This window comes from Capsicum annuum, chromosome 10 (genome assembly GCF_002878395.1).
Source record: "Capsicum annuum cultivar UCD-10X-F1 chromosome 10, UCD10Xv1.1, whole genome shotgun sequence".
In the NCBI taxonomy this organism is placed as follows: Eukaryota; Viridiplantae; Streptophyta; class Magnoliopsida; order Solanales; family Solanaceae; genus Capsicum; species Capsicum annuum.
The window spans coordinates 182,194,526-182,208,330 of NC_061120.1; the positions used below are offsets into that span (position 1 = coordinate 182,194,526).

At 37.2% G+C, this 13,805-nt stretch overlaps 1 protein-coding gene across 1 annotated transcript in view; it reads right to left on the bottom strand.

The window, feature by feature from the left end:
• The window catches only part of LOC107843407 (3-hydroxyisobutyryl-CoA hydrolase-like protein 2, mitochondrial), a 27,345-nt gene that overhangs the window by 9,799 nt on the left and 3,741 nt on the right, over nucleotides 1-13,805 (bottom strand). The window contains exons 2-6 of the mRNA XM_016687684.2: nucleotides 11,516-11,596; nucleotides 11,364-11,432; nucleotides 11,211-11,274; nucleotides 8,689-8,768; nucleotides 6,874-6,957 (exon numbers count right to left, since the gene is read on the bottom strand). Coding sequence (XP_016543170.2) covers nucleotides 6,874-6,957; nucleotides 8,689-8,768; nucleotides 11,211-11,274; nucleotides 11,364-11,432; nucleotides 11,516-11,596 — 378 coding nt within the window. The remainder of the gene's footprint in view (nucleotides 1-6,873; nucleotides 6,958-8,688; nucleotides 8,769-11,210; nucleotides 11,275-11,363; nucleotides 11,433-11,515; nucleotides 11,597-13,805) is intronic.

Here is a 13,805-nt window from a genome sequence, read left to right on the forward strand (position 1 = left end):
CCCCCCCAGACCCCACTAAGTGGGAATACACTGGGTTTGTTGTTGTTGTTGTTGTTGTTGCTGCAAGTTGGTGTAGGAATAATGAATCTCATGAATCAAAAAGGATATAGAAGAAGCAAATGAATACAGAAGTCTGTAAAGATGAACCATAAGCATACCACCACTCATGAAAAAATGATTTTAGTCTAATATATAGGTGAAATTATATTAACAAAGTTGTTCACCTATCTCTTAAGAAGTGTATATATATGTAAATATATTTTAGCACATGATTTCCTTGATTGATATGCATACAATATATAGATGTAGTTGGAGAATCCGACACACACACCCAACGATACTTTTGAAGAGTCCAAACAACATTGCAAATAACCACTCGACCATCACAATAAGTGAGAGTTGGCACCACCACCCAAGCATCAAACATAACTTATTTTTTTGAGGATGGTAACAGTTAGTCTATATATATATCCACAGGGCACTACATCCAAAAGATGTAGTACCTATTCAAAAGTATTACATACTACTTCAGTCCTTCTTCCTTCTCCATTTCTTACAAGTAGTCTAGTACATCAAAAATGTCTTCGGTTCGCACTAATATATCCTATTTACACCAAAAATAAAACAAAACTAAGCAGTTCATCTTGAGACTCTGAATGTCATTCTTCTTGTCTTGAAAACATCTCTGATTCCTCCCATCCCATTCCACACTGTCCACCAAATGCACGCTGGGACAATCTTCCATCTCTCCTCCTGTGAACTTGCATTGCCATCATTGTTCCAGGAACTCAAAACACCTTTAATGCTACCTGGTTTCACCCAGTTTATCTTCCTTAAACAAATAAATAGTCTCCATAATTGTTCTGTCCATTTGCAAAGTAAAAAGAGATGGTTGATTGTCTCCCTTTGCTCTCCACATAGCAAGCATCTTGAGCACAAATGGAATCCTCTTCTGTTGAGATTCTCATGTGTCAAGATAGCTTCCTATGCTAGTAACCAGGTGAAACAATTCACTTTGTATGGAATTTTGGTCTTCCAGATCATCTTCCACGGCCAATTCTCTTCTCTGTGGTTTGATAAGTTTAGTGACTTATATGTTGATCTAACAGTGAAAGCTCCTGACCCTTCATCCTTCCATACCATGGTATCCCTTTCTTCATTCAAATTGTTAAATGCCACCATTGTGGAATAGAAAGCTGCTACTCTACCCAGTTCCCAATCATTTAAATGTCTTCTAAAATTTAGGTTCCAACCTTGCCCAGTCCACATATTAGCTACGGTTGCTTGTTGTTACAAACATAAACTAAAGAGATTTGGATACTGTTGTTTCGAAGGGGCTTGACCTATCCAATTATCATGCCAGAAGGAAACCTTTTGTCCATGCCTACCTTGAAGTTGATCTTTGCTTTCATCACAGGCCATAGGTTCCTGATAGCTCTCCACACTGTGCAACTATATGGAATATTTACATTCTAACCCATACTTTGCACAAATCACATCCTTCCATAACATGTTGTCAATTGTCCCAAACTTCCACAACCATTTCATCATGAGACTCTGGTTCTGCAACTTCATATTTTTCATCCCCACCCCTCCTACCTTCTTTCCCAGAGTCAACTCCTCCTATTTCACTAAGTGGAATTTATTCTTGTCTTCAGTACCTTTCCAGAAAAAGTTTCTTCTAATTCTATCAATCCTCTTGATCACGCTAGCAGGGACAGGGAAAATAGACATCATATAGGCAGGTAGTGCATCTAGTACACTATTTGTCAAGGTCAGTCTACCTCCCCTGGATAAATACTGGCTTTTCCAGCTTGTTAACTTCTCATATTTTTCAATAACCCCGTTCCATATCCCTAAGGACTTGCTGTTTGCTCCCAAAAGCATGCCAAGATAAATTATTGGAAGTTTCCCCACTGTCCCACCAAGCTTTATTGCCAAATTCTCCAGTTCCAACACCTCATTTATGGGATAGATGAATCTTACTCCAGTTGATGCGGAGACAGGAGACTGCTTCAAAAATTATAAATATGGTCCTCAGTATTAAATATTCTCTTCCACTGCTACACAGAAAATCAGAGTGTCATCTGCATATTACAGGTGAGTAATTTCTAGGTCGTCATCTCCAACCTGAAAACCCCTGATCCACCTGTTACTTTTGGCTTTTGCAGCAAATTGCTCATACCTTCCATAGTCAAAACAAACAGAAAAGGAAAAACAGGATCACCCTGCCTTAATCCTCTTTGAGAAGAGAAAAATTCATTTGGTGTTCTGTTTATCAATACTGAAAACCTCACTGTGTTGATGCAATGTTTGATCCACTTGATCAATCTGGTCCCGAATCCTATGTTTTCAAGCATATGAATTAAAAATCCCAATTAAGGTGGTCATAGGCTTTCTGGATATCTAGTTTGCATAACCCTGGAAGCTTGCTTCTTTGCCTGAACTCCACACATTCATTAGCTATCAAAAAGGCATCCATGATTTGTCTCCCCTTGATAAATGTCATCTGTTGTCTGTCCACCAGTTTGTGTATCACCTTCTTCAACCTCTCAGCCAACAGTTTTGCTATAATCTTATAGACACCACCAATGAGGCTGATGGGTCTATAGTCATTAAGTTCCACTGCACCCACTTCTTTGGAATCAAAGCCACAAAGGTTGCATTTAAACTTCTTTCAAAAAAGCCTTTCTCATGAAAGTTCCGAATGGCAGCAATCAGATCTTTCTTGATAACCTCCCAACACTGTTTAAAAAAGGCCATGGAGTAGCCATCTGGGCCAGGTGCTTTGTCTTCTGCACATGCTTTAATGCTCTCCAGTATTTCTTGCTCTTCAAAAGCAGCCATCAAGAAAGTGTTATCTTCCTCCTCAACCCTAAAGCATTCTCTCATCTCCAACTGTGTTCTCCAAACTTCTGTTTCTTTGTACAAATTCTCATAATAGGAGACTATCTCTTTAACCACTTCTTCTGGATCTGTCACTAACTCATTTCTGACTTTGAGCTTATCTATTGTATTCATCCTCCTGTAGGCATTTGCTGTTCTGTGGAAGAAGCTTGTGTTTATATCCCCTTGTTTTAACCATGTTGCCCTGGACCTTTGCCTTCATGTTATCTCTTCTTTTTTGGCTATGTCTTCAAACTCCATGTTTAGAACTAACCTAGAAGCTATTTCCTCTTCATTCAATTCTCTCTGTTCCTGTATCATGTCTAGCTCAACTAGTTGTGATAAGACATTTTGTTTTTGTGCTCCCAGGTTGCCTTGAGTTGTTTTGCTCCACTCCTTTAACTTTGTCTTCAGGGCCTTCAATTTAGATGCTAGGATGTAGTCAGATTTCCTAGTATAGTTAAAGAAATCCCACCAGCTCTTGACTCTTTCATTGAAATCTGATGTCTGCAACCACCAGTTCTCAAACTTAAAATAAGACTCGGTATTCTCCCATTCCCCACATTGTAAAATCAGAGGACTATGATCAGATATCACCCTTTGTAGTGTACTCTGTCTAATTTTCCTGAAGTTGGCATCCCTTTTCTCTAAAAACAACATTTTATCCAACCTTGCAGCACAACTATGTCTACCACTTCTCCTCCATGTGTACTTCCCCCAATCAACTCAGGATCCACCAACTCCATATCTTCAATGAACTCTGAAAAATCTGTCATTGCTTTGCTGATTCTGTTATAATTTTTCTTCTCTAAGGGGTGTTTTGTTGTATTAAAGTCCCCACATAACACCCATGGTCCAGTTGCAAGACCCCTGGCTGCACCAATCTCCCACCAGGTCTCCTCCCTCTCCTGTTTATCATTCGGAGCATACACTCCAGTCATATGCCATTGGAACTCCTGAGTCTTCCTTGAAAAACTGCATGTTACAATGTACATGCCCAAACTACTAACCTTACCTATCCACTCCGTTTTGTCCCATATAATCAGTATGCCTCCTCTAATGCCACTAGCTTCTAATTGAATATAGTTTGCCCATCTATTCCTCTATATCTCCTTTACCTTCTCTTCTATGTTCCCCTCTAATTTTGACTCCTGTAGACATACTATATCAGCCTTCCAAGTGCGCAAAATGTTCCTAATTGTGCTTCTTTTCTTTGAACAATTTAGTCCCCGCATGTTCCATGAAACTATGTTTAGCTTCATTGATTTTTTATGGCTAAACATCCCCCCTTATTCCTGGAACCACTACACACAAAATTAGAATTGATCTCTAACCTTTTCAGCTCATTAATCGCTTTCTTTTTTATCATTATCTGCTTCCCCATCCCTACCTTCTCTTTGTTTACTTATTTATTGTTATCTATCTTCAGGAATAGCAATTCTGCAGTTTCTTTACATCCTTTGAAATCAACCCCGAACTCTCTACTTAATCTCATAATGTTTTGTTGTATCCATTCTATACTGTTGGTGCTTTGGAGAACTTCTGTCGGTGCTTGGACTTTCAAAGGAACGGCTGCTTCTACTGCTATTACTATGGATGATTCGCCCTCTTTCTCCACAATCTGTTTCTCCCCCTCTCCACCATTACAAAGATAAGTAGCATTTTCTATTATTGCCACTTCCCTCAGTTGAGAAATCTCCCCTGCATGTCGCTCTTTTTCTTCCATCTGATTACCCAAATGTTCATATCTATTTGTAAGTTTTGGCTCCTGTGAATTGGCAAAAATTTCGATGTTTATTATGTCTTCAGAAGTGCCCTTTAGGCCTGAAAGAGCTGGACTGGCAGCATTTAAAACAATTGGATCCAGCAGGCCCATTTGTTTCTTCTTTTTAATCTGGTCCTTATATTTTCTCCCTTTAGCACATGTGGGTGAATTTAAAAATTCCCCACCATTTGAGGTCTCCACATGTGACAACTGTGGCTGCACCACCTCTTTCATCAAAAAGGACTTCTGTCCTCTATTAACTTCTGGACAAAGACATGTCACCTCTGACATCACCTCTTTCATCAAAAAGGGTTTTTGTCCTCTATTATCTTTTGGACAAAGACCTGCCACCTCTTTCTTTCTTACAGTCACCGTAGCTTCAGTCCAGATCAGAATCTGGTAGACAAATCCTTCATCAGAAATTTCTAACTCTTTGGGAATTTTTTTCCCATCACCTCTCACCTTAATCCAAGCCCAGTAGAGGTGATTTTTGAGAGTCGTTTCTTCTTCTGTCTCTATAAATCCCCCACATCTATCCCCAATTTGTTTGAAGACTTCATGTGACCACAAGCTCAAAGGAAGTCCTACAACCCTAATCTAGACCCAATCTCTCCTTATCTCCTCCGGCCAACAACCCGTAGTTGGCTCCCGCCATTCCAATTTTAGGTGCATCTTCTTCCACGACCATTTCCCTTCCATGACATGCTCAGCTGCTCTACGAGAAGGTAGTTCGAACAGAAACATACCATCATTCATCGCATATGCATTTATGCCTCTTTCTGTCTTCCATGTGTTGCATGCCCATCTCCTCACGTCATTTGTGGGACTTCAAATGAAGCTTGCTAAAACCTGCCAACTACACATCTGTTCAGCACGTCCTCACCAGATGCAGATATGCCTCCGGAAATATCCAACCCAGCTACACTGCTCTGTATCTCCATCTTCTTGGTTGCCTCTGTCGGCCATCTGCTAGTGTTGAAAGCCTCTTTATAGGACTGATATGATTTTGTTGTACTTGTTCTCTGCTTCTCCTCCCCCTCTTTCTGGATCATATATGAACTTTGCAATTTTATGAGCAATGTTCCCCCATCCCCCTCTATATGTAGTTTCAGGTGTGACAATGACTGATTTGTTATGCCCCTGTATAGCAATAAAACTAATGTACCTACCATTTTCATTATGTTTAAGAGCGCAGTAATATTCAGAGAAGTGATCTTTTGTCCTCCACCTCTTAACTACCTTCCCCTGTTCCTTCGATGCTACAATAAATACAGAGACTAACCATTGCAGGATTTTATGACTAATTTTTGTTCTTCTCATTAAATTCTTACTGCACTCTACCCACTCGTACCATGATTCTGCTTCTGAATGACATTTTGTGATATCAAAAGACTTTAGGCCAGCATTGTAGTAGATGCAATTCTCCCCAACTAAGTAAGAATCCTTCATTTTGCCAGAAAAAACCCCCCAAGAAAGGAAAGAAATTTGAATTTTCAAACTAAAAGTGTGCTACCTTGAAAACCGTGCTAGAGAGCACATAGCGAACTATTCTTTCACCTTTTTTATCACTTCTCGGCCACAAAACTTGTGAAGTATTTCATGCCATAAAAACATAACTTATTATGTGCATGAAAATCATAATTTCCCCTGTATGTGATATTCAACTGGACTTCTCCCAATGCAAACGGTTGATAAGATGAAGGTTTATCCAAGAAGGCATTCTGTGTGCTCACTAGTCAAGAAAAAGGATACAATTACAAAAAGAAACGCATACAGAAAAGCTTTCTTGGCCAACAGAAATACCGACATACCAAAGAATTCAAATATTGACAGAGTAAAATCCTCAGTTGAAAAATAGTGCATTCGACCATAAATTGTCATTAAAGCATTATAACAAATTAAAAAGTTGGGTAACACCGCCCAAGCATCAAACATAGCTTATTCAGTGCACGATTACAATCCTTATATCTGATAGTTGGAATGTATGGGGGCAATACAACTGTACTTCTCCCCGTGTAATAGGTAATAGCTGATGGTTTGTCCATTAAGGCACTCTATACCCTTCGCTTCTGAAAAAATAGATACAACTCTGAAAAGAATAATCATGCAAAAAGCTTTCTTCCGTTATGCCACCAAAATATTGACATTTATAAGGCGTCTTTCAAATTAATCAGAAAACATAATCTAGTGTCATAGTCAGCACAAAGGATGCAGGTACGTACAGTTCTATCAGTTACAACGCGAAACATTCCTGGAAGCGAAATACCCGCCCCACTTCCCATTGTGACGCCGTCCAAAATAGCCACCTGCACATAATGATCGATAATACTTGCCCTAAACATGTCTGCTAAAGTTTGTTAAAAAGTTAATTCAGAAGTCAAATTTTAAGATGATGCAATGGCCTACTATGTCACACTCTGCAATCTCGAATGTCTTAGCTATTACCTAAAGCATATTATAAGCTTTTATAACACAGTGTTTATCTTGAAAGCATCTTTGATTCCGTTCTTTCCAAACTATCCACCAAATGTAAGCGGGGATAATCCTCCATCTCTCCTTCTGAATGGGTGAGTTACTATATCTGGTCATGTAATAGTGTTAATGTTGTTTTTCTTTAGAAGGTAACATTGTTATGTATAATCCAGCTGCACCAAATCAGTGCAGCCATCCATAATTACAAGCGTAACATGAATATTCCATGTCCTTACTTTGCTACAAAGTTCCCAAGACATCAACAAAAGATTCTACCAAAAAAATAAAAGAGGGCCAGACATTGCATTTTCATTTTCATTTTCTGAATAGTACTGTGTCATAATATTATTTTAAAGAGAGAGTGGTTGGAGAAGTGCACTGAAAGTAAGAGTAAGTTAAGTGAAAATAAAAAGATTTAGAAGGGTGCATTGACTACTTCTAAGCTGCACAAGTCTTAATATAGAAAGAACTTCATGGCTTCTAAAGCAAAATTCTAGTCTAGTGGTCAATAAAGTGGGTTGAGCACCATGAGGTCTCAAGTTCAATTCCCAACAAAGACAAAAACACTAGGTGATTTCTATCCATCTGTTCTAACATTGATGGATAGAATTACTTGGTATTTGTTTATGGTAGGAGGTGGCAAGTATCTTGTGGAATTAGTCAAGGTGCGCAAGCTGGCCCAAAACCATAGTTATCAAAAAAAAAAAAATCTACTCCAGGAAGTCTAGTTTCCTTTTCACCGTTTCAAACAGTTCATCGATCAAACTTTGCTAGACAAAGTTATGACCATGTTACTCAAGGTGTGCAGAGCTGAAAGAGGTCAGCAGCATGACAAAGATATTAAGTTACTGAGTGCACTGGTAGAAAAAAATGAATTTACCGTGATTGAGTAGCTTTCCAGTACGCAGTAGCAAGTTTATATATGAATTTTTATTACTCCCTCTGTCCCAATTTACATGACTCACTTTAATTTTTAGTCAATCCCAAAAAGAAAAACATATTTCTACCTTTAGCAACATTTTAGCAAATGTCCATTTTACCCTTAATGAAATAATTTATAGCCACACAAATATGACCACAAGTTTCTAAAGTCTTTCTTTCTTTCTTTCTTTCTTAAACTCCGTGCCGAGTCAAACTACCTCACATAAATTGCGACAGAGGGAGTATTTTTTAGCCCATGACGATATAAACATCAACATTAAGTGGGCATTTTGAAGAAGTGAAACCTCCCATACAGTTTTGATTTCATCCAAGTACATACGGTAATATAAGTTTTACTGAGCAGATTTTTGAAATATTTCTACCTAATGACTAAATGCTGTGTTTCATTTTATGGATTATATGTCGAGTTGGGCAATTAGATTGTGCAGATAGATATTAATAAAGTGGCATTTAAAACAGAAATTTAAATCGAACACACTGCTACAAGCAGTGAAGCAGAAGAACATCTATTGGGATCTCCCAATAAGAGAACGGAGATACAACGTTTTGATGAGAAAACTCAATATGCAACCTCAATGACAATGCAATATGCAGAAAAAAAAAGGGTGATACTTAGTACTCACATTTGGCTTGAGATAGGTTCCTAACAGGTAAACAAATTTATACAATGTCTGGAAGAACTTCTTGCATTCCTCAACCTTCCCTGCAGATTCAGTGCATCTAAGAAAATGTTTACCAACAGTTTCCAGGGAAATAATTTTAAAAAATTGACTATTATCATTAAAAGAAAAGGATTCGGTGAGCAAGTGTAGGAAATGCTCTCGTATTCTCCTCAAACAACTGGAATTTACAAGGTCCATCTAGGACTTCAATTGCAATTGGAATTTACAAGGTCCATCTAGGACTTCAGTTGCAATATAAAATACAATACCAGAAAAAAGAAGCTAAGTTGATTAAAAGAAGTTTCATGCTTGCGGACACCTCGACTAATACCACGGGATACCTGCTACCTCCCACCAGCAACACGGGTACCAGATAACTCTCTCCACCAAGGTTTAGACAGACAGGAAGAAAGCATCTAGTGTTTTTGTCTCCATTGGGCTTTGATGTGAGACCTCCTGGTTCTCCTCCCATTTCATTGACCACCAGGCCGCATCGCGGGGTGCGCTAAGTTGATAAAACATGTTGATTATATTTCTAAGTCATACTCATTTGGTGTAGACAAGGAGAGGTTCACAAATCACAATCATGGCAGCTAATCATGATCATTCTGCTAGGTTCCTCTTATGAAGCAAGAAACTCAAACAAACTACATAGTTTAACAATTTGAACAGTGGGATTAACAATGACACATTCTCTCAATAGGTTGTGAGAAAATTGTTCCGCTTAGGTATTCAACTCGTTTCTTGTGGAGCTCCTCATATTTACAATTGACAAATGTTGCACCTATATTGACTACACAAATAAGCATTTCTCTAACACAATACTCCCACTATTCCATCTTATGGGGAAGGGTTCGGAGTTCAAGGATCAAGCGAGATGATTTTGGGTGTCAACTCAGACATAAATTCTTCAAGTATTTTTGAAATAACATTTACATATTTGAAACATACATAAAAGTACTACTCCCTCCGTCCCAATTTAAGTGTCTTAATTTGACTAGGTATAGAGTTTAAGAAGTAAAGGAACAACAACAACATACCCAGTAAAATCCCTCAAGTGAGGTATGAGGAGGGTAAAGTGTATGCAGACCTTATCACTATCTCGGGGAGGTAGAGAGGTTGTTAAAGAAAGACCCTCAATAAGAAATAAAGGGAGACTTTTGAATATTGTGGTCTTAAATTACAGGTGTGTGCAGTGCTTTAAATCTTGTGGTCTTGAACTTGCCATGTAGGATGTTGGAATTGGAAAACTTACTAAATATAAAAAGAGGCACTCTTTTTGGAATAAACTAAAAAAGAAAAGACACTTACATTGAAATAGAGGGAGTAAAAGACTGATAGTTAATAATTCTAAAAAAAAAAAAAAAAAGAGGGCAGCCCAGGGCACTAAAGCTCTCGCTATGTGCAGGGTCCGGATAAGGGCTCCACCACAAGGGTGTATTGTACGCAATCTTACCTTGTATTTCTGCCAGAAGCTGTTTCCAAGGCTTGAACCCGTGACCTCTTGGTCACATGGTAGCAACTTTACCAGTTGCTCCAAGGCTCCCCTTCATATATTTAATTCTAAATCCTTCAAAAATATTTAAGAAATGTATAGTCAAAGAAAAACCTCTTTAACATATAGATATAGTAATAGTGTCGCATTAAATGTAATAGAGGGATTAATATTTTGTGTCCACTTTACTTGACTTCAACTAATCTTACCAAATACTTGTTACCTCTCTTCCCCACAGATACCGAATAACTTTGTCCAGCAAAGAGGAGCACCTTTGGGTTCAAATTCCAATAGACACACCCAAAATATGTGGCTTTGTCTCTGTTGGAATGGTCTTCTGTGACCCAATCCAGCTTTAGCTTCGGTAAGTCACACCCTTGGGTGCCTCTAACACATTAATACTTATTAACTTCAAGTGATATTTACACCCAAGCAAGTGGAAAACAGAGAGGGGGCAGTTCTACTATGACATTGAGAAGGAAACTATATAATCTGGATAATCACATGAAGATTATCCTTGGTTTCCGTGAAATTCAATTACAAAAACTTTGTTTTAATCAGAAATTTTAAGAATGGGAATACTTGATCATAAAAAATATTTAAGCCAGGAAGTACTTGATCATCGCAGTAAAAAAAGCACGGAATAATTGATCATCACACTTGGGAAATTACACCTTGAAAATGATACTCCCTCCATCTCATATTAGCTTTCCACTTTCCTCTTTACATGCCCCTTAAGAAATCATAAATAAGGACAGTAGTTTTACTAATTTATCCGTTCAAAAAATTTGGAGCTTTACAAACTTGTCTACACATTCAAAAAGAAGAAATTGCAAGGGTAAAATGAGAAAATTTTAGTTAATTCCATCTAAAATTTGTAAATTGACAAGTGATTTGGCACAACTATTTTTAGTGGTGTGGACAACTTATATAGGACGGACGGGGTACAATACGAGAGAAAAGAGAAACAAAACTAAAGAAGACACACCTTCTTTAATCAACTCATAAAGTGTGACTACGTCTGCTCCAGAGCAGAATGCCCTGCCATTACCCTGGAATATAAAACTTAATTATTTGCTAGGAAAATGCATAAACTGAAACAGGAAGGTGATTAGAAGCGCTTCTTGTACAATGTTACTACCTTCATCATGACAAATCCAATATCTGAGTTGTCCTCCCAAGACTCATACAATCTACTTAAACGACCAACCTAGCATTCGAAAAATAGGGTCATCTACAGTCATATAAAAACATAAACAAAACATATTCTTCAAAAAGGGGGAAATGTCGAACCATAGAAGGAGTAAGTGCATTAAGAGCAGATGGTCTATTGAGAATAGCTGCTCTTGATTTCGCCCTTCCTTCAACGAGAACCTGCAACAACAACACAGTAATTGGAGTTTCTCCATATTTAGGGTGTGTTCAGTATGAAGGAAAATATTTTTCCTAGAAAATGTTTTCCAATTTTTCCACGTCAAATATTTTGGAAAAACATTTCTCTAGTAAAACAACAACAACAACATACCCCGTGTATTTCCACAAAGTGGGGTCTGGAGAGGGTAAAGTACCTTAAAATTGAGGAAAATGAACTCCCTAATGAAAGTATGGAAAACAAACTCTACTAGTGACATTCCACATTGATTGTGTCCTCCCCACCATCCAGCACACCACATCTTCACCCCCCAAACCTCATAGCCCTCATCCCCACCATCCTACACCCCTACCGTCATGGACGGCTCAAGCACATAGGTGGCCTAAGAACAAAATTAAACGGGAGCTCTTAAACTCAAAAAATAAAAAAGAAAAAATTACCAAAAAAAATGCAACTCGTAATGTTATATTACAGAATATAGCTCACTCTATATCACATTACCAAATATGTCCCAATTGTATGCAAAAAGAAAGTTACTTTACATCCTTAGCCAAATTATTACTCTCTCTCACACACATCTCCCATCTTCATCTTACAAAATAGGAAAATTGATATCTCCTTTCATTTCTGTGATGCTCCTTTGCTTGATTATTGATAGAATGGCTCCGCACATGAGAACTAACTACTACTAATTAAAGTAGCAATGACTAAATTAGTTTATGTTGCTTTTAGCTGGATATACGATTACAAAAATATGGACTATTTGGTAGTTGTTTCTTCCATTTTTGGAAGTCATTTACCAGTTTGGTTCATCATCATTGATTAGTTTTGTGTTTCTTTGAATATGTCCTTGTGAAACAAATGAAAAGGATGTCACAGTTTTTGCTACTTCATTTTCTCTATTTTCTTTGTACGTTACTAGTTAACTAAGATTTAGTAGTAATTCGTTATCATTCAAAGCATTTAGTTGGTTAACGGTCATCTTACAGTGTTATTAGTCATCTCAAGAATTATGTATTTAATGGTTCGTACTTCTATTAGCAAGAAATAATTTGGACAGACTTCTTATTTCATGGTTCATACCACTATTAGTAGATGAGGTTAAATTCTTTTTGAATCAAGGAAGAAGATAAAGTCAAATTTTTGTATAATATCGTATATGACTATATACACCTCATATAATTTTGCATATTGTATATTAGGTGTATATATACAATTACACAATAATGTACATAATTATACAAATATATACATATGTATATATAATGTTTAAACAGTGAATCTACGTTGTATAAGTGTGTACAGAATGGAGAGAAAGAAGAAAATTACTGAAACAAAAAGACTGTATTGTATATACAATAATATACAATACAGTATACAAATATATACAATAATATACAATATAGTATACAAATATATACATTGTTGTACCAAAAACAGACTTCGTTTCATCCTCGAATCCAAGCATCAAATACATTCAAAAAACACCTCAAAACTGCACCAAATCATCCAAAATTTCAGATTTAGGCTCCTCAATACATAATCGATCTTTTATAACCATAACCGCTCAAAATCGAACGTATTTATGGAAATTCAAAATTGATGCTCAAATGGCAGCAAAAAATTCAAAACAATGTTTTCCAACAATTGCTTATGTAAACAAAATTTTTGAGTTGCATTGTATATATTTTCGAGGTGAATAAGGAGTATGAAGTTTTTTGTGAGATTTTGGAGCTGAAAATCGACAAGAAGAAGATTCAATTTTGAAGGAAGAGTTTCTTTTCCCTATGTAACCAACAAAAAGGTTAGTTTGCAGATTTTGACCAAATCTAATTTTGGGGCCATGGAATGTAATGTAACTTTTGGGCTACGAAAATGAAATGTATATTTGTAAAGTGTATTTTTCTGTAATTTTTTCCAAAAAAAAAAATGTTTTTATTTGAAGACTATTTTTCCAACCATTTGAGATACAAAGCTGCCAGTAATGTTTTCATAACCGATTTCTACTAATACAGTTAGGAGTCGCTTGATAGGTGGTTAGAATTATGCAAGTATTAGTAATACATGTATTTGTTATGCAGTTTGGAGACCTAAGGCAACAACCTTTTTTGTTAAACTTAAGAGTCGGCCCTGCCTACCGTCCCACCCCCACCTCTCATAATAAAGGGCATCCAGATACACGTCGCCACTATGCGTGAGGGACTACAGTAC